General features: G+C 43.0%; 1 protein-coding gene across 1 annotated transcript; it reads right to left on the bottom strand.

The window, feature by feature from the left end:
- Positions 1–2232: 2232 nt before the first annotated feature.
- On the bottom strand, positions 2233–3192 carry LOC147735009 (olfactory receptor 5I1-like). The gene has a single exon (XM_086952561.1). The coding sequence runs from the start codon at positions 3190–3192 to the stop codon at positions 2233–2235; it is 960 nt and encodes a 319-aa protein (XP_086808687.1).
- Positions 3193–22629: the final 19437 nt, after the last annotated feature.

Here is a 22629-nt window from a genome sequence, read left to right as displayed (position 1 = left end):
TGTAAATGCCAAAAGTAGTAAGTGCATTCTGTGAATACCAAAATAGTAGTACGTTTAGGATTGAGTCTTAAGTTCATTCTGTGAATCGGGCCCTAGTTCGTAGTATGCATTCTTTGACATTTCTCTGGTGGTTTAGATTCGTGGACATCTGGAAGTAAGGCTCAGATTTGCAAAAGGCTTGAATTGCCCTAACCTAATGCATGGTGAAACAAGGGAAAACAAAGCCTTTAGGTAAGATTTACTATGACATGGAGAACCACCTTGTGTTGCATAATGCAAGGCAGCAAAAGTTGCCACTCATCAATCCATGGTTTTTGGCACACTCTCAGTGTTTGAACCAGTGCAGCAAATTGTGTTGCTCTTTTGTGCTGTGTGACATGTCAGTACAGTCAGGAGAGGTGTGGCGCAGCGGCCAAGGTCCTGACCATGGAGTTCACGGTTCGATCACCATGTGACTCTGGGCAATAGCTTGCTTAATCTTCCCGACGGCCCTCAGTGCTAGGACACCTCCCTGGAGGTAGCTGTGCGCTTCACAAATGCTGGTATTTCATTTCATTTTTTTCATCTGCCCCAAAGTCATTGCCAGTCAAACCAGACCACGTCTGCTGGGTAAAGCTGTAATAACATTCTGCCCCTCTAGGCTGTTGAAACAGAAACATGCCACTCTAGTCAAACTTTCTTGGCGAGCTGAAGCAGTTGTGAGTGGTGAATACCTCTACATGTGGTGGGGGCTAGGTTTTAAGGTGGAGCTGAGAAAATTGAAAGATACAGCTCAAGGGCAAAGGATCCACTAATTTGTGTTTCTTATGAGAAAGAGAGTGTGGGTTTGATTTTACCTCAAAACATATCCATAGACCTGGAAGTTGTCGCATTGAATAAACATATGTTATGGGGAAGCCTGGGAATTGTAGGGAATTTGCTAAGTGGCCATTAATCACAGCTGATACATTTTACCCTGTTTAACATTCTTGAACCTCAAGCTCTCACGGTTTGCTGACTTAAAAGAAATGTCTCCAGCTCTGCATTGAATCTTTACAACAGAAAGTATCTCCATGGACTAGTAACGAACGCTCTGACCCCCAAAAACAGAGGAGTCCCACTCCTATCAATGACATCTATATGGAATTTCTCCTCTGTGGCTAGAGAATCAGAGAAGATGTTGCCTTCCTGCAACATTTCTGTTAAGATCCTAACATTTCCAGGCTTCAAACATAATCTCAGTGTATTGAGCCCCCCTCACATTAGTATCTGCATAACTAAATAACAATTAGGTGCAAAAAACAGCATATTTTACAAGTGAAAAGAAATATTTACTTGAATTTACAAACACTTACAAATCTGCAAGTAAAGCTTCATTTCAAATGTTAGTGCAATGCGTAAAATCAGGACTCATTTTTTACTGATGAGTTGTTAACTACAGGTCGTTAAACTTGATAACAACAATGGAGTCCCACAGTCATGTCTGGTGAGATTATCAGGCTAACATCAATAATTGAACCCTTTCAACAATTGTTTCAGTTGTAAAGTATAGTTCTAAAAATGTCAATGTTCTCAATTCATCAAATTAATATTGGTAACTGAAGTTAAAATACCACACTTTTTGCCCTCTATTCGCATTAAAAGAAGTTAGATGTTACATTATGTTATATTGTCTTTTGTTAATCACACTATCACCCACAAGGGTATCCTGGCACTGAGCAGGTGAGTGTGAATGAGGAGTTTGAAATGAGTGTGTTTGTGTATCTAGAGTCAGTGGAGCTCCTGAGGTGTGGTGTGACATGACCTCTCTGTGGGAGGTTGTGGATGAGACCGACAGCCAAGTTGTGGATAGCTTGTAGTCTCTGGAGAGTTGCTTGGATATCCCAGCTTAGAGGGTGATCCCTTAGTCTGGAGTGCAGTTCAACACCGTGTTATAATTTGAATACCCCACTGAGTTGTTCAATCAACAACATAACTCAAAACAACAGAGCATTAAATAACAAAGTGCACCGTAATACTAGATGTAAAATAATGATTTTTTTAAAATGGTTTCAGATAACATCATGCCTTCTCAGAATCTCACACCGTAACATAGTGTAACACAGTGTCAGTCCCAGTTTCAGTGGAAGCCACAAGAAAATCCAGAATACAGTTTTCAAAGAGGTTATTTTGGTTTGATCCTACCCTAAAGGTACCTGAAATACCACTAGATGTATTAATAGAATGTACTTAAAAACAATGCAATTCTTCTTTCTACAATCTTCTAGTTATAGAACTGAAAATGTGTTGCATGTTAATTATCTGGATTACTTTCCTCAGGGCCCCCTTGACTTCTGAGTTCCTAAGACTGTATATCAGGGGGTTCACCATAGGCACCAGAACTGTATAGCACACAGAAGCCATAGCATCCAGTCTTGGCAAGTAAATGGAGTTGGGTCGAAAGTACATAGCGAAAATAGTTCCGTAGCTGAGGGAGACACAGGTGAAGTGAGATGTGCAGGTGGAGAAGGCACGCTTTCTCCCCTCTCTTGAACGGATCTTCAGAACAGCCATGAGGATAAAGGTATAGGATACAATAACAATAATGAGAGAGCCTATTGAGGCTAAACCACCGAAGGCAAAGATGAACACCACATTAAGGCTAGTGTCAGAACAGGAGAGCCTCAGCAGCTGTGGGAGATCGCACGCGAAATGAGGTATGAGGTTGGACCCACAGTAGCGTAGTCTTATGGCACCACACGTCTGGATCAATCCATGGAGGAAGCCTCCGAGATAGGCACTGAACACCAACTTACCAGTGAGTGTTGGGTTCATGAGCAGGGAGTACAGAAGTGGGTTGCAGACAGCCATGTAGCGGTCATAGGCCATCACAGCAATGATAAAGCATTCAGAGGTGCCAAAAGAAGCAAAGAAAAACAACTGAACGAAACACCCTAGGATGGAGATGGTCCTCTGTAGAGACAAGAAGTCAGCTAGCATCCTGGGATCAACTGTACAACAGTAGCAGAGGTCTATGAATGACAGGTGGCCAATAAAAAAGTACATTGGTGTTTGAAGGCTGTCAGACACCCATACCAGGAGGATCAAGCCAGCATTTCCAATAAGAGTGAAAATATAGACCAATAAGAACACAGCAAAGAGCACAGGTTGGAGCTCTAGCTCGTTGCTCATCCCCAGTAGAATGAACACTTCTACCAAGGATTGGTTTCCCATTCCCATTTGATCACAAGGTCATCAGGATCCTAGAAGGGAAACAAAGGAGAAATTCACATCAACTGGCCTTGGTCAAGCAAGTGGGCAGACATCAGAAATTTTTTTATAAAATACGAATCATTTCATACACTATTGTTTTCAATTTGTAGCTTGGGGCGGGTATGATCTTTCCATCCTGCTTGACTCTTCTGCCGATTTCCCCATTGTCCCTCTTTCTCCTTCTGCTTTCTCGTTTAGGTCTTGCGGGAGACAAGTTCAACTGTTTCATTTTTTTATGCTGTTGTTGGGAATCTATTTTTAAAAATCCTTTAACAAATGCTACAAGATAATTTTACAACTGCCATTAGCTCATTTGATGTTTTTGCAGCTCCGTGCTTCCTACTGGGCAGCTTTCCTCCCTATCTTTGAATTTGTGTTGTCCAGAGTGGCCTTTTGGCTTTACGGTGTTTCAATTTTATGAGCTTCCCCTCACTGAAATAGTTTACTCTTTTCCATTTTGTCATACCATTCAACTTTAGCAATAGAATGTTGAGCTTCAAAATAATGTGCAATACATCTATCACAGCCAAAATATTGACTGCCGAAAATATTGTAAAGGTGATTCATATGCCAGGGTAATGACTTCCAAAATATTTTAAAAGTGAGCAATAAATGTAAGTATAAATCTTACGCTGTTACTAACTCCACTTATATATATATATATATATATATATTACCTACTGGCGGTCGCCAGTAGGTATATATAGTTAGGATTTTTTTTAATAGGGATTTCTGAAAATTCTATGTTGAATAACTTTGGCGTTGATGGACGGAATTGGCTGAAATTTTCAGGAAAATGGCACATCTTGTTTCTGAGCGTCCCCTGAAAGTTTGGGGGGAATACGTTAAGCGGGGGCCGAGAAAAAAGGGGGGTCCAAAACGTGTTTTTAACATTGAGTTTTCCATAGGGCGGTTGGACTCACTTTTAGCCCGAACGGCTGAATGGATTTCCACCAAACTTGGCAAAATTGTAGGGACTGGTCACCCGATGTGCCTTTGCTATGTCTCAAGATATATGCTCCAGTGGTTTTTCCAAAAATTAACTTTGAAAAATATATATTGAGCTACATTGGGCTATATATATGTTAGAGCCCAAATGTAGCCCAATGTAGCCCAAAGATGGCCACCAGAGACAAAAAAAAACAAATGTAGCCCAAATATCAGCCAGATGTAGCCCAACTATAGCCCAATGACATAATGTCCCAGAGTGTTCTAAAGAACAACTAGAACGCTAACAGTCTTACTTATGACAAAAGTATGGCACACCTGAAGTCATCTTGATTGGAATAAAGTGGTAACACTTAATACATTTAATTTGAAAAGGAACAAAATGAGGGGTTTCATTTTGCCATAGAAGTGATATATATATATATATATATATATATATATATATATATATATATATATATATATATATATATATATATATATATATATATATATTCACTGAAAAAACCATAGGTTATAGGCCATATATAGTTAGGAATTAGCATTTACAAAACCTTGAAAATTCACTGAAAAAACCATAGGTTATAGACCATATATAGTTAGGAATTAGCATTTACAAAACCTTATTTTACTCACACAAAACCATTGAAATTCGCATATATAGTTAGTTGCACTAACTATATATCGCGCACCCGCAATCCACTGCTGATGATGTCACATATTACATCATTCATGACATGGTCAGTGACATCACTGATGACATCACTGATGACATCTCAAATGACATCACTGATGACATCACTGATGACATCTCAAATGACATCACTGCTGACATCACTGATGACAACATCCAGTGACTGTATGTTTCTGTAAAGTTAAAATATGTCTTACATATTGAAGAATGAGTGGATGTATAAGTGTCTGGATGAAGGATTTAGTAGGTGCATGACTGACTGTATGAGTGAGTGATTAAATGTGTCTCACTGAGTGCATGGGTTAGTGACTAAACTGTCTTAATTTGTGCATCATTATGTCTGTTGTTCTGTAAACTGCTGCATGTGTTGATCAGTAGCTATATGAGTAACTATATGGGTTATTGATTGGTTGCCCAAGTATTTGTATGGGAGACTGAGTGTGTGTGGGTGGCTGGGAGGTGTATGACTCTGTGCATAGATGTGTGAGCAGTTGATTCACTAGATGTATGGGTTCAAAAGTGCATGTGGAAACAGCTGTATGGGAGGTTGACTGTGTGCATGAGTGTATTGGTGAGTGAATGGATATCTCAGTGCTACATGTCAAAGTAAGTACATATGTAAAACACAGTACATGTGAGAGTTGACATATATAAATAACTGTGCATAAGAGCCAGTGAATGTGTGAGTGGCTGTATGGATCATTGTGAACTTGTATCAGGGATTGTATAAGAGAGTAAATATGTGTTAGATATGTTTGAATAAGTAAGGTGTGTATAACTGTATAGTTGAGATAATGGAGGTGTGATTGATTCTTTGCATGACTGACTAGGTGTGTGAGTAACTCCATGGATGAGTGACAGTCTGTGAGTGTCTTTTTACACTGATTGTATCTAAGGTTATATTAGAGTCTGAAGAGGTTCATCGTATTATCACATGAATGATATCATCAGTGATGTGATCAGTAATGTCAAATGAGATGTCATCAGTGATGTCATCAGTGATGTCATTTGAGATGTCATCAGTGATGTCATCAGTGATGTCATTTGAGATGTCATCAGTGATGTCACTGACCATGTCATGAATGATGTAATATGTATGTGTATAGGCATTTATATAGCGCACTACTTACCCGTAGGGTCCCAAGGCGCTTCGACCGCTGCGAAACCCTTCCTGGCTTCCCTGAGAGATGGTCCCTTAATGGGTATCTCCAGGGTGAGACCAGGCATCCCCGGCGGTCTGGTGGGGCCGTTAGTGAAGATGAGGCAAGCTAATGCCCAGAGTTGCCGAGTGTGATCGCTGATCAGAGTGGGCACCGAGGCGAGAGAATTATCGAGTCCGCTGACCCTGGTCCAGAAACCTGCCGCGCCGGGAATCGAACCCTGGTCCCGGGCCGTCCTCTGCTCTCGGGTCTGCCGCCTCTAACCAGTGAGCCACACTATGTGACATCATCAGCAGTGGATTGCGGGTGCGCGATATATTGTTAGTGCAACTAACTATATATGCGAATTTCAATGGTTTTGTGTGAGTAAAATAAGGTTTTGTAAATGCTAATTCCTAACTATATATGGTCTATAACCTATGGTTTTTTCAGTGAATATATATATATATACGTCCCTAAGCCTTACTCACCTGGGGGCCACTGCTGCAACCTGGGAAACTGAGTCCCGAGATCGTCTGGACCAGCTGAACTGAGACAATTTGCGCTTAGGGGCGGAGCTTACATTGCACCTACCAGAGTGCGGGTGGACTCATTTAAACTGCACATCGTTGGGATTTCCTTTGAACTTTTACTGGCGCTGACGAAGGCCACATCGGCCGAAATGCATTCGCCTTAGTTAATTAATAAACGGAGCTGTCTTCTAACCCCGGCTGTGGCTTCTGCTTCTTTCACTCGAGAGGAGGTTGGTGTTTCATTATTCAACGCGTGTCCCAGAAGCGCGTTTCAGAAGCCCCTTCATCGTGAGTGGCTTGGAGACTCTGGCCCATGCTACGGCATTCTTTTTTCTTCCTTGCTTCGGAAACTCTCCAGGCTCGCCAGCAGTCCGCAAAGACATGGAGCGGTGTAGTTAGGCATTTACCTTCAACTCAGACGGGATTTACTGTTCTCCCGCCTTCGCCTATTTCCTGATCGGACTGTCGGCAGATGATGTTACGGGGACCGGAGGCAGCTCTGCAACTTGGGGGGTCCTGTCTACGCTGTGCAAGTGCCTCACCCTTGCTATTTTCGTGGATTCTACCCGGAACGTCCCTAAGCCTTACTCACCTGGGGGCCACTGCTGCAACCTGGGAAACTGAGTCCCGAGATCGTCTGGACCAGCTGAACTGAGACAATTTGCGCTTAGGGGCGGAGCTTACATTGCACCTACCAGAGTGCGGGTGGACTCATTTAAACTGCACATCGTTGGGATTTCCTTTGAACTTTTACTGGCGCTGACGAAGGCCACATCGGCCGAAATGCATTCGCCTTAGTTAATTAATAAACGGAGCTGTCTTCTAACCCCGGCTGTGGCTTCTGCTTCTTTCACTCGAGAGGAGGTTGGTGTTATATATATATATATATATATATATATATATATATATATATATATATATATATATATATATATATATATATTCACTGAAAAAACCATAGGTTTCACACCAGTTATAGTTAACTGGAAATTTTACTGACATAAAACCATTGAAATTCCACGTTATACTTAGTTGGACTCACTATAACTTGCACGCCTGCAATGCACTGCTGATGACGTGACATATTACATCACTCATGACATGGTCAGTGACATCACTCATGACATCACTGATGACACCATCCAGTGAATGTGTGTCTTTCTGAAAAATAAATATGTTTTATATATGTATATGAAAAAGGACGATGGAAGAATAAATGTTTAAGTAAGTGTCTAAATGGATGTTTTAAAAAAAAAAAATGATTGGTTAACTGGCTTATTAAGTGTATCTTAGTGAATACATATATTAGCGAGTAAAGTTTAAATATTTAAATATATGTATCAGTGTTTCACTTTGTGTATAAGTGGCTGCATGGGTTGGTGACTGACTCACTGTTTGTATGTGTTTTGAATACAGCATATGTGCAGGACTCTATGGGTGGATGAGTGTATATATGTGTGTGTTAGTGAGTGAATGGCTGTCTCACTAGTGTCTTTATCAGTAACAAGATATGTTTTAATCTAGTATATGTGAGTATTGATGTATATAAGTCAGTATATGTGAGAGTGAGAGATTGTAAGAGTTCCTGTTCAAATAAGTATGTGTTTCTATAAGTGATTGTTTAATAGAGGAAGTATGTGTAAGTTTCCTTAGAAGTAAGGTGGTAGTGTGTGTAAAGTTGTATATGCAAATAAATGGATGTTCAATACTTTATTTGCATGTGTGAGTAACTTTTGGATGACTGTCAGTGTGTAACAGGATGTATAGGTGTATCACTACATATGATGAGTGAGTATATGTATGAGTGACTATATAGAAGTGTTGGTGAATGAGTAGATGTGTATATAGATGTTGGAATTACTGAATTGGTTGTTGTAACTGGTATGGGTATCTCAATTGTTTTGAAAATGTTAGTTTCTATTTTTAAATATGTGTTTCAAGGGCTACATTACACTAAAAGGAGGTCTGTCACTCTGTCACAAGGATGGTGTCATGAGTGATGTCATGAGTGATGTCACTGACCATGTCATGAGTGATGTAATATGTGACGTCATCAGCAGTGCATTGCAGGCGCGCAAGTTATAGTGAGTCCAACTAACTATAACGTGGAATTTCAATGGTTTTATGTCAGTAAAACTTCCAGTTAACTATAACTGGTGTGAAACCTATGGTGTTTTCAGTGAATTTAATAGGTTATTTAATTGCTAATTCCTAACTATAACTGGTGTGAAACCTATGGTTTTTTCAGTCAATTTCATGGGTTTTTTAAATGCTAATTCCTTTCTATATCGAGTTTGTAACCTACGATTTTTTTTAATATGCTGTTTTGTGTGAGTATTAATTAGCATTATTTTTTTTAATAATAATATATATATATATTTTTTTTTTACTAGTTTTTCTTGGGGCGCTCCGGGTCCGCGCGCCGGTAAGCTCTCCGGAGAGCGCACCCAGAGCGCTACTTGCGTTTGTGTAAAAAAATATGAATGAAAAGTAAATAATAACGCAAGACATTTAGTACCATACATATAAAAGCAGTTTTTTTTAATAAGGAAATAAAAATAATTTTTCATTTCCTTGAAACTATCAAAACGTCACTTCGGTGCGCCGTGTAAGCGCCCCCAGAAGCGCCTGCGTTCTCGCCGGGTATGCACCCCCGGAAGCGCCTACGTTCGCGCCGCGTTTGCGCCCCCGGAAGCGCTCCAGTGCACGCAGCGTCAGCGAGTCAAGTCATGTTACCTTAAAATAACACTTTTCATTGGTTGCTAACATTTTTTTTTTACAAAGAATGAAATCCCCACCCATTTCCTTCACTTCTTCTTTCACTTTTGTGACTGAAAGACCTGCCTTTTTTCTCTTCGATCTTGCTTGGTTAATCATGGCTGCCAGACCATCCAGCAGTGAAGATGAGCCTGAATTCATCGATGAAGAGCCTCCTCAGCCAAAGGTGAAAGAGCATTTCATCTGGAATTTTTTTTCCATACCAGATGACCAGAAAAAGGTGAATGCTCCAAAAGTGGAGTGCAGGATCTGCCATACAGTCCTGTCACGGGGTGACCCCAAAAAAATAATTCTTTTGGGAACTCCACAATGCTTCGCCATGTGGAGAGGAAGCACCCCCAGAATTTTGCCCGGGAAAGTGTCAGGGCTCTGACACAAGAGGTTCCCAGTGATGGGGCCTCTACATCCACCGGAGGAGCAACTACTTCTGTGAGGGGGCGATCGCAGGAGCTGGTTCCAAACATTCAGCCTGCATTCAACAAAGGTGTCCTGAAATGCAGATACTGCGATCAACTACTTACCTTTGGGGAGCAAAGTGTCCTGCTCATGGTTCGAGCATTGGAGAACCATCGCTGCCGTTCCCAGCCCTAAATTGTTTTTTTTTTTTGCTCCTGTTGAGCAGTTTCCATTCCCTGTTTTTGTTTCTGTTCTAAAAAAAGAAAAAAGAAGAAAAAAAAAGTTCTTTTCAGAACTACCTCCAATTCTCATCAAAGAGCTATATTCTTAAAAAAATGAAAAAGAGTAAATGAAGTGGAGTGCATTGATAATGGAACGGAAAATGAGTAAGAAAGAACAGAAAGGTATGAGAGGAGAAAGGAAGTGAAGTAGGGGGACTGAATGAAGGTGAGTGTTGGGAAGGAAAGTAAGGAGAAGGAGAGTGAACATGGGGAATGTGGATATTTAAAGAAAATCTTGAAAAGGAACGGGGGTGTGGAAGGGTAAGAAAAGATGCATTGCTGGAGTTGCATCATTTTTGTGACACACTCCAGCAATGCATCACTTTTGAGCTTACAGATACGTCTGAAATACTGACGTATCTGTATGTATGCAAAAGGGACGTATTGACGCAAGAAAGGGTCGTAGAGGTGATGCAGTGAAATCTATGAGATATCACTGCGTCACTTTTATGACGCTGTTGCGTCCAAATCTTGCGCCTGTTTCACAGCAGGCGTAAGACTGATGCAGGCCCTTTCACATGGGGCCTGGCCCCATGTGAAAGGATGCATTGCTGGAGTTGCATCATTTTTGTGACACACTCCAGCAATGCATCACTTTTGCGCTTACAGATACGTCTGTAATACTGACGTATCTGTAAGTACTTGCAACATAATACGTCATATATTTAATATGACGCATGACTAGAAGACTGAAGGCCTCATTTATGAGACCATGGGTCACTTTAACGCCACCAGTGCGTCACTTTTTGTGACGCACCAGTGCTGTAAAAAATGCACCTTATTCAGTCATATTTACAAAGTGACGCATCTAGGTAGATGCGTCACTTTGTAAACCCCTGCACCACATTATACCTAATTCAGGTGTAATGTATGCAAAAGGGACGTATTGACACAAGAAAGGGTCGTAGAGGTGACGCAGTGAAATCTATGAGATATCACTGCGTCACTTTTATGACGCTGTTGCGTCCAAATCTTACGCCTGTTTCACAGCAGGCGTAAGACTGATGCAGGCCCTTTCACATGGGGCCTGGCCCCATGTGAAAGGATGCATTGCTGGAGTTGCATAATTTTTGTGACACACTCCAGCAATGCATCACTTTTGCGCTTACAGATACGTCTGAAATACTGACGTATCTGTAAGTACTTGCGACATAATACGCCATATATTTAATATGACGCATGACTAGAAGACTGAAGGCCTCATTTATGAGGCCATGCGTCACTTTAACGCCACCGGTGCGTCACTTTTTGTGACGCACCAGTGCTGTAAAAAATGCACCTTATTCAGTCATATTTACAAAGTGACGCATCTAGGTAGATACGTCACTTTGTAAGCCCCTGCGCCACATTATACCTACGTCAGGTGTAATGTATGCAAAAGGGGCGTATTGATGCAAGAAAGGGTCGCAGAGGTGACGCAGTGAATAAACTGGGTTTTCCCCATGCTACGCTCCCCGGTCCGCTGCCCGGTGCGCGTACCGGGCGCTCCCCCCGCGCAAATCGAATTTTTTTTTTTTTGCCCCGCGGGGCCCTTTTATAGCCCCCACATCAAACCTAGGGGGTCAGGGGGGTCTACCCTGCCCCTTATGGTCATTTCCCCCTTTGTTTTTGCCACCTCTTGTGTCTCGATCCTAACGAGACACAAGATGGCGGCCGCTCCGGACTGTTTCGAATGTTTACAGACACCCAAGAGCCAATCAGCTTTCCGTGCGCAAGTCGCGTAGCGCGGCCGGTGCGCTCCCCGGTGCGCGTACCGGGGCGCACCTATAGATATATATATTTTTTGGAACCTAAATTACTCAAAAACCACTGGAGCACATATCTTGAGACATAGCAAGGGCACATCGAGCTACCAGTCCCTACAATTTTGCCAAGTTTGGTGTAAATCCATTCAGCCGTTCGGGCTAAAAGTGAGTTCGACCGCCCTATGGAAAATAACATGGAGAAAACACGTTTTGGAACCCTCCTTTTATCTCGGCCCCCGCTTGACGAATCCCCCCCATATTTTCAGGGAAGGAGCGGAGCGGAGCAGGCCACGAACTTTGAGAAATTCGTGAAGATTCATCCACCGGCGCCAAAGTTATTCCCAATAGAATGTTGCGGATTTCCTATGGAAAGTAGATCCTAACTATAACTACCTACTGGCGACCGCCAGTAGGTTATATATATATATATATATATATATATATATATTCACTGAAAAAACCATAGGTTATAGACCATATATAGTTAGGAATTAGCATTTACAAAACCTTATTTTACTCACACAAAACCATTGAAATTCGCATATATAGTTAGTTGCAGTAACTATATATCGCGCACCCGCAATCCACTGCTGATCATGTCACATATTACATCATTCATGACATGGTCAGTGACATCACTGATGACATCACTGATGACATCTCAAATGACATCACTGATGACATCACTGATGACATCTCAAATGGCATCACCGATGACATCACTGATGACATCTCATTTGACATTACTGATCACATCACTGATGACATCATTCATGTGATAATACGATGAACCTCTTCAGACTCTAATATACCCTTAGATACACTCAGTGTAAACAGACACTCACAGACTGTCACTCATCCATGGAGTTACTCACACACCTAGTCAGTCATGCAAAGAATCAATCACACCTCCATTTCCTCAACTATACAGTTATACACACCTTACTCATTCAAACATATACTAACACATATTTACTCTCTTATACAATCCCTGATACAAGTTCACAATGATCCATACAGCCACTCACACATTCACTGGCTCTCATGCACAGTTATTTATATATGTCAACTCTCACATGTCCTGTGTTTTACATATGTACTTACTGTGACATGTAGCACTGAGATATCCATTCACTCACCAATACACTCATGCACACAGTCAACCGCCCATACAGCTGTTTCCACATGCACTTTTGAACCCATACATCTAGTGAATCAACTGCTCACACATCTATGCACAGAGTCAAACACCTCCCAGCCACCCACACACATACTCAGTCTCCCATACAAATACTTGGGCAACCAATCAATAACCCATATAGTTACTCATATAGCTACTGATCAACACATGCAGCAGTTTACAGAACAACAGACATAATGATGCACAAATTAAGACAGTTTAGTCACTAACCCATGCACTCAGTGAGACACATTTAATCACTCACTCATACAGTCAGTCATGCACCTACTAAATCCTTCATCCAAACACTTATACATCCACTCATTCTTCAATATGTAAGACATATTTTAACTTTACAGAAACATACATTCACTGGATGTTGTCATCAGTGATGTCATTTGAGATGTCATCAGTGATGTCATCAGTGATGTCACTGACCATGTCATGAATGATGTAATATGTGACATGATCAGCAGTGGATTGCGGGTGCGCGATATATAGTTAGTGCAACTAACTATATATGCGAATTTCAATGGTTTTGTGTGAGTAAAATAAGGTTTTGTAAATGCTAATTCCTAACTATATATGGTCTATAACCTATGGTTTTTTCAGTGAATTTTCAAGGTTTTGTAAATGCTAATTCCTAACTATATATGGTCTATAACCTATGGTTTTTTCAGTGAATTTCAATGGTTTTTTATTAGCAAATATCAAAAGCTGTAAAATGTATTCTTCTTTTAAAGGAAAAATATATTTTATATGTATTTAATATAACTTTTTTTATGTATATACATTTTTTGAGGGAACACATTTATCAACTATCATGCTGAAGAAGAGTGTGGGGAAAAAAAAACAAAGAGGAGGACTAAGAGGAAAGAACAATCAGTTCAAAAATACAATTGCTTTAGAGCATGAAGTGCTTTTCCACACATTTACATTTAAATAACCCATATTAGAACATACAAAATATCTACAGAGGAGACGGTGTACATTGAATTTTAGACTCTTCATTGGTACCTACATGTTGGTACTTACATCACCCACACAACACAACAGCTCTATTCAGAGCTACCCTACCTCAAAGCACTCTAAAATATGATTTTACTATTTCCCTTGGTTTTCCCCTTGTTACGCTTTCCGGAACGCTACCCGGTGCGCGGACCGGGCGCTAACCGTGCGAAAATTTGAAAAAAAAAGGTTGTTTTTTTTACATATATGGGCCTCCTCAGCCACCCTCAGAAAACCTAGGGGGTCAGGATATGTCTCCCGTGCCCCCTTATACCCATTCCCAACATTGTTTATCCTCCATCTTGCGGCTAAATTCGTCCGAAACACAAGATGGCAGACTCCCGTTACGCTACCGGTGAGCTACCCGGTTTGCGTACCGGGTAGCGCTTCCACCGCGAAAAATAAAAAAAATAATTATTTTATTTTTTTGCCCTGCGGGGCCCTTTAATAGCCCCCACATCAATCCTAGGGGGTCAGGAGGGGTCTACCTTGCCCCTTTCATTCATTTCCCCCTTCGTTTATTTCCACCTCTTGTCTCTCGATCCTACCGAGAGACAAGATGGCGGCCGCTCCGGACTGTTTAGAATGTTGAGAGTCACCGGAGAGCCAATCCGCTTCTCCTCGCGAAGTTCCGTTACGCGTCTGGTACGCGAACCGGGGCGCTAACCGTGACACAGATATATATATTTTTTTGAACGTTAATTTGCCAAAATCCACTGGAGCACATATCTTGAGACCTAGCAAAGGCACATCGGGCAAACAGTCTCTACAATTTTGGCAAGTTTCATAGAAATCCATTCAGCCGTTCGAGCTAAAAGTGAGTCCAACCGCCCTAAGGAAAACTCAATGTTAAAAACACGTTTTGGGACCCCCCTTTTTTCTCGGCCCCCGCTTGATGAAACCCCCCCAAACTTTCAGGGGACGCTCAGAAACAAAATGTGCCATTTTCCTGAAACTTTCAGCCAATTCCGTCCATCAACGCCAAAGTTATTTAACATAGAATTTTCAGAAAACCCTATTAAAAAAAAAAATAACTATATATACCTACTGGCGCCCGCCAGTAGGTAATATATATATATATATATATATATATATATATATATATATATATATATATATATATATATATATATATATATATATATATATATATATATATATATATGAGGTATGTGATGTTCCAAAGTCCGCAAGCACAGCACGTACAGCCACACGAACAAACAGGAACCAGCGAGACCCAGGAAGGTGCAAATTTTCTTTATTTAGTTTTCAACCCAGCACCAGTCCGCCATGACGCGTTTTGGCTAGAGATAGCCTTGATCACATGACAACGTCATGGGGGCTGACCACCCATTTAAAGTGCAAGAGTGCCATCACATGTAATGGAAAACGAAAAAATACTACTATTTCCAAAGTGTCACGTAATAAAGTTACAGCATAAATGCCGGTATTGCACACACAGTTTACAAGTTGGTAACAGGTATTTAAAATAACTGTAAAATACATATTGCAAACCCAACTGTAAAACCTCAGTGATCAAATGTCAGTGTAAGAATTCATGGCAACGACTATATCAAAAAACCTCTAAAATAGATATAAAAGTTAAAAGCCTTATAAATATTTATATATAATTATTTGCCATTAAAATCCATCAGAACACAATGCCATACGTATATTGAAAGAGGCAACAGTGAAAAAATGCAAGAGGATAACAAATAGTCCCAATTGTCATGCATTCATGTCTGTTCAGAAGAAATAATGCCCATGTGGGCTATACACTGGCACTGAGGTAAAAGATAAAATTAGATATGTGCAAATACGCATAATTAGTGCAAACATGTCATCATGGCAATAAAGTGCTACCAGAGAAAAGTGCAAATTTGTTAAATCAATAAATGTTAAGAAGTCAATTACAAAAAGGTCAGGAGGGGTCCAGGATGCATGTTAAAATATCATTTCACTAGTCTAAATTCAAAATTGCAAGACAATCACAGTACTGAAGAGAAAGTGCAATGTGCATACAACAAGATGAGCAGAATACTATAGAGCACATATCTTGAGACCTAGCAAAGGCACATCGGGCAAACAGTCTCTACAATTTTGCCAAGTTTCATAGAAATCCATTCAGCTGTTCGAGCTAAAAGTGAGTCCAACCGCCCTATGGAAAACTCAATGTTAAAAACACGTTTTGGGACCCCCCTTTTTTCTCGGCCCCCGCTTGACGAACCCCCCCCCCACCCAAAACTTTCAGGGGACGCTTAGAAACAAAATGTGCCATTTTCCTGAAAATTTCAGCCAATTCCGTCCATCAACGCCAAAGTTATTCAACATAGAATTTTCAGAAATCCCTATTCAAAAAAACTATATATACCTTCTGGCGACCGCCAGTAGGTAATATATATATATATATATATATATATATATATATATATATATATTCACTGAAAAAACCATAGGTTATAGACCATATATAGTTAGGGATTCGCAGTTACAAAACCTTAATTTACTCGCACAAAACCATAGAAATTCGCATATATAGTTAGTTGCAATAACTATATATCGCGCACCCGCAATCCACTGCTGATGATGTCACATATTACATCATTCATGACATGGTCAGTGACATCACTGATGACATCACTGATGACATCATCCAGTGTTTGTATGTTTCTGTAAAGTTAAAATATGTCTTACATATTGAAGAATGAGTGGATGTATAAGTGTCTGGATGAAGGATTTAGTAGGTGCATGACTGACTGTATGAGAGAGTGATTAAATGTGTCTCACTGAGTGCATGGGTTAGTGACTAAACTGTCTTAATTTGTGCATCATTATGTCTGTTGTTCTGTAAACTGCTGCATGTGTTAATCAGTAGCTATATGAGTAACTATATGGGTTATTGATTGGTTGCCCAAGTATTTGTATGGGAGACTGAGTATGTGTGTGGGTATGGTCTATAACCTATGGTTTTTTCAGTGAATTTCAATGGTTTTTTAATAGCAAATATCAAAAGCTGTAAAATGTCAAGTACGTGGTAGGTAAAAACATTTTCGTATTTATGCACGCTGATGTGCTTTGAACGCTGCCCCCCCCCTCCTCTTTTCTTTTAGGAGTATTCTCTCTTTGCAGATAGTGAAGGGTAGGTAACGTAAGCCTTTGCCCCCGTTGTAACCCGTCGTGCCTGCTTCCCTCTACATTTGATTCATTGTTATCCAAGCATTTACTGTTTTAGAATTGGGTGCTCTCATGCTGACGCCAGCTTCAATCTGAAACATCCAGAAACACTGTAGACTACCAATTCGATCAGTTCCGGTGGAGCCCCAACGTGACCCGGTAGAGAAGAACTTGCCCTCCCCTCTTTGACTGATTGTTCTTGTTGCCTGTCCCTTCTCTTGTCATTTAACAGAACTTTTTGGACTGCTGAAAGGGGTTATATTCCGACCGCTGGTTGGTGGAGACATTTTGACTATATTCTGGACCTGCGTTGTCGCGTAATGCGTCATATGACGCACCGCGTTAGCGCACCCGGAAGTGCTCCGGTGCGCAAGGCGCAGCTTCCCGGAAACGATCCAGAGCGCGGCACGCAGCGCGTAATTTAAGCATAACAGGTCATGTGACTTGTTAATAAAACTTTTCATTGGTTCATTTTACTTTTGTTATTCTAATGATGAAAGGCTTGGTTATATGACCTAAAAATAACACTTTTCATTGCTTTCAAACATTTTTTTTTCCCAAATGATGAAAGCCCCACCTTTTTTTCGCACTCTGACTTGTAAAGCAAAGGACCCAGATGCATTTACAGTTTATCACTAACAATGTTCCAGGCTAATGTATTTTCCCGGGAAATTTACAACTGTCCTGCAAGTAAAATATTCCTTTTTCGAGAAAAAGGGCGTTTCTTCGTCCCATGAGGGAGCCGTTGAGCAAAAGAGGCTCGGCCTGCTGTCTTAGTCGCTGATAGGCATGAATATCAGATTCTTATCGATCACTTTATGTTGCAGGAGTAGAAAACACAACAGCCCTTGACCATTTTTCTTTACTGCGTTCCTGCGTATTATACCTTTTAACAGTCATGTAATTGGACTGCTTTATTTCACTTGCCTTTTACTGATTCAAAAACAGTGGCTATTATTCAAAACTTTACCAATGTAGGTACTACTACCATGTTTTTTAAAAAAAACCTTTATTGTGAAAATGTCAGTATACAAATACGGGCCTATAACCACGTGGGCCGGCCATGGAGCAAACTGGAATCGTATATAATGAGGGCACATTTACACTGTAGAAGAACGTAACGGGCGACCCATTAGATTGCAAGAACTAAGGTGTCTAACATTTACGGAATCGGTGGACATACATTTTATAATTAAAGTACGACAGGGCCAGTTACAATAAAATTATCTAGATATACATTTGCGGGCAAGTACCATGGGTGACGTTAATTTGAACTTTCAATAGTACAGTAATCAATAACACATTAGAACTTAATATCAATAGGGATGTCAAAATGTTCAATCAATTCTCGTCCCTGCTCGCCATGTGCTTCAAAACTGCATACGTATCTCGTGATATCAAGGTTGGGCAACCAGTACACAACAAGGAGTTACGAGTCCCATTTATACCGGCGCCATTTTGGGCGCGGCCGGGCAGGTCCAGGATATAGTCAAAATGTCTCCACCAACCAGCGATCGGACCAGAACCATTTTCGGCAGTCCAAAAATGTTCCGTTAAATGACAATAGAAGAAATAGGCAACAAGAACAATCAGTCAAAAGAGGGGACGCTTTCGTGAATATGGCCTATGCCCTAGCAGGCAAGCGTTCGAGTTCCAAGGTGTCCCAGGGCCATTTTAGTGGACCAGGCCCAAATCCAAAGAGCTGGCCACCATTTTGAGAGTCCTGTTGCAGCCGCCTATCGCTGCACCACAAGAGTAACCGCAATTCAGCTAGATGGCGGGTGAGTCACTGTACCGCAAGAGCGGGCGGAACTCAGCTGGGTGGCGGGCAAGACGCTAAGAGGCACCCCACTGCAGATGAGGTGCCTCCACCTGGGGAAGAGGGAGAGGCCCGTTTGCGCTGCCTCCCCCCCCCACCCCGGGCACCCCACGCCGTCTTTCGGCGCAGCATTGTAGGATGGCCACACCAGTGAAACTTGCTGAACACCACCTCGGTGCCATCCGGATCTCAGCGCGTTCGAGTCACTGTACCGCAAGAGCGGGAGAAACTCAGTTGGACACGCCGTCTTTCGGCGCAGCATTGTAGGATGGCCACACCAGTGCGGCAACTTGCTGGAGACCACCTCGGTGCCATCCGGATCTCGTCGCGTTGTGCTGCCTTCGGCGTACTGTAGCAGCAAGAGTGACCGCAACTCAGCTGGACACGCCGTCTTTCGGCGCAGCATTGTAGGATGGCCACACCAGTGCAGCAACTTGCTGGACACCACCTCGGTGCCATCCGGATCTCGTCGCGTTGTGCTGCCTTCGGCGTACTGTAGCAGCAAGAGTGACCGCAACTCAGCTGGACACGCCGTCTTTCGGCGCAGCATCGTAGGATGGCCACACCAGTGCGGCAACTTGCTGGACACCACCTCAGTGCCATCCGGATCTCGGCGCTGCCTTCGGCCTACTGTAGCAGCAAGTGCGGACGCAACTCAGCTGGACGGCGAGTGAAAAGATAAGGGGCGCCCCACACCACCTCGGTGCCATCCGGATCTCGGCGCGTTGTGCTGCTTTCGGCCTACTGTAGCAGCAAGTGCGGGCGCAACTCGGCTGGACGGCATGTGAAACGCTAAGGGGCGCCGCACTGCAGATGAGGTGCCTCCACCTGGGGAGGCGGAAGAGGGCCGTTCGCGCCGCCTCCCCCCGGGCACCCCACGCCGTCTTTCGGCGCAGCATTGTAGGATGGCCACACCAGTGCAACTTGCTGGACACCACCTCGGTGCCATCCGGATCTCGGCGCGTTGTGCTGCCTTCGGCCTATTCGCACATCGGTCCGCTACTGACGCCGCCTCATGGGCCAACGGCATTTGTACGCTTTTTATAGCCCAAAGCCGCATAACAGGTCATGTGACTTGTTTATAAAACTTTTCATTGGTTCATTTTACTTTTGGTTTCCTAATGATGGAAGGCTTGATCATATGACCTAAAAATAACACTTTTCATTGGATTAAAACATTTTTTTTCCCAAACGATGAAAGACCCACCTTTTTTTTTCTCACTCGGCAATCAAAAAAGGTTCCGTTAGATGACAACAGAGGGGACAGGCAACAAGAACCATCACTCAAAAAAGGGGAGGGCAAGTTCTTCCCTACCGGGTCACATTGGGGCTCCACCGGAACTCATCGAATTGATAGTGTACAGTGTTTCTGGATGTTTCAGACTGAAGCTGGCGTAAGCATGAGAGCACCACCATCTCGTAGCTCCGTCGTGGCCATTCCGCAAGCAATCATGGCAGCCGCTCCCCACCGGAAGCCTGCGGGAGTCGGGGGCCCCCAAGACTTTTGTAGAATCTTCAAGGCTGAGGGGACGCTTTCGAGAATGGAGCCCAAGCCCTAGCAGACAAGCGTCCGAGTTCCAAGGTGTCCCAGGGCCATTTTAGTGGACCAGCCCAAATCCGAAGAGCCGGCCGCCATTTTAAGAGTCCTGTGGCAGCCGCCTATCGCTGCACCGCAAGAGTGGGCGCAACTCAACTACATGGTGAGCGACACGCTGTAGCCGCAAGGGCGGGCGGTAAACAGCTGAATGGCGGATGAGGCACAGTGTAGCAAAAGCGGGCGGAATGGCAACTGAAACGGTAAAGGGGCGCCCCACTACAGCAGACGAGCCTCCACCTGGGAAGGCCCGTTCACGCCGCCTCCCCCGCCCCCCCCGGGCGCCCCACGCCGTTTTTCGGAGCAGCATTGTAGGATACCAAAACCAGTGCGGCAACTTACTGGACATCACCTGGGTGCCGTCCAGATCTCAGCGCGTTCTGCTGCCTTGGGACTATTCGCACAACAGACCGCTACTGACGAGGCACAGTGCAGCAAAAGCGGGCGGAAAACCGCTGAATGGCAAGTGAAACGCTAAAGGGGCGCCCCACTACAACAGACGAGCCTCCACCTGGGGAGGCCCGTTCACGGCATCTCCCCTACCCCCCCCCCCCCCCCGGGGCGCCCCACGCCGTTTTTCGGAGCAGCATTGTAGGATACCAAAACCAGTGCGGCACCCAGGTGACATCACCTGGGTGCCGTCCAGAACTCAGCACGTTGTGCTGCCTTGGGACTATTCGCACAACAGACCGCTACTGACCATTGTTGCTTCTGTTTTAATTAAAAAAAAATTACGGTGTTTACTGTTTTTGTTGCGATGTATATATTTATAAGTTATTAAAGTGTTATAATCCTACTACTTTGTTGGAGTGCTAAATATTTTTAATGTGACACATAATTGTGAAGACTTTGATGTACAAAAAGGCATCCCTGGAATCTTCCGCTTCAGGCTCGGTCCCACACACCCTCACAGTGAGAATCCACCTCCCCAATCACAATACAGGATCGTTATCAGATAGTAGGAACGCGTGTGGTGTGACGGATCTCATCGGGTGGGGGCCTTGATCTACTGTAACTCCTTTGAAGAGGGGTGATTCTTTACAGTTGAGGCCATAAACTACATCCGCAGGGCTACGTGATAGCCTGGGACCGGCCTGGACAATCAGACACAAAGGAAGAGGAATGTCAGAGCGTGCAGTAGTGAATCGGGTGAAAGGGTGGTGTCGGGCGGGCACATGGTGTGATTCTCAGCGAAGAGCAGCGCAGATGGGGGGAGGTTTATGGCCCAAGCATAAGACAGAGAGCGGGGGTGACCAGTGCGTGGGAGAGATGCTTGCGAGGGTGGGGAGCCATGCTGAGGATCGGCGGCGTGCAGAGAATGGGTCTGGAAAAGGCATCTAAAATGGCTGCCGTGCACGACAAAAGTGTGGCATTGGAAAAAAAGCAAGATGGCGCAGACAATGTTTATCAATACGAATTAATTTATAACAATTATTTTTAACAATATATTTACTCGCAGTGTCAAAATGGCGGTCAACACTTCCTGATTTCCTTCGAATCGAACGTTAACAGACGTCACGCAGCAAAAAAAAAAAAAAAAACAAAACGCTCACGCGCAGCCACTGGAAGACAAGTATCAACATATATGAGCCTCCTCAGCCACCCTCAGAAAACATAGGGGGTCAGGATACGTCTCCCGTACCCCCTTATACCCATTTCTTACATTGTTTTTCCTCCATCTTGTAATTTAATTAAATCGAAACACAAAATGGCTAATTCCCGTTTCGCGTCCCGGTTCACTACCTGGTTCGCGAACCGGAAAGCGCTTCTACTGCAAAAAATCAATATTTTTTTATTTGCCCCACGGGACCCTTTAATAACCCCAACATCATTCCTAGGGGGTCAAGAGGGGTCTACCTTGCCCCCTTTCATTAATTTCCCCCTTCGTTTTTCTCCTCCTCTTGTCTCTCGATGTTGACAGACAGCGGAGAGCCAATCAGCTTCGCTTCGCAAAGCTCCGTTACACGAAAACTACGCGAACTGGTGCGCTATCCGGGACGCTGCCACAGAAATATCTGTTTTTTTTAACGTTAATTTCTCAAAATCCACTGGAGCACATATATTGAGACCCAGCAAAGGCACATCGGGCTAACAGTCCCTACAATTTTG

This window comes from Lissotriton vulgaris, chromosome 1_2 (assembly GCF_964263255.1).
Source record: "Lissotriton vulgaris chromosome 1_2, aLisVul1.2, whole genome shotgun sequence".
NCBI lineage: Eukaryota > Metazoa > Chordata > Amphibia > Caudata > Salamandridae > Lissotriton > Lissotriton vulgaris.
The sequence above is the reverse complement of the archived record's forward strand: the minus strand, read 5'-3'. Positions and strand labels throughout refer to the sequence as shown.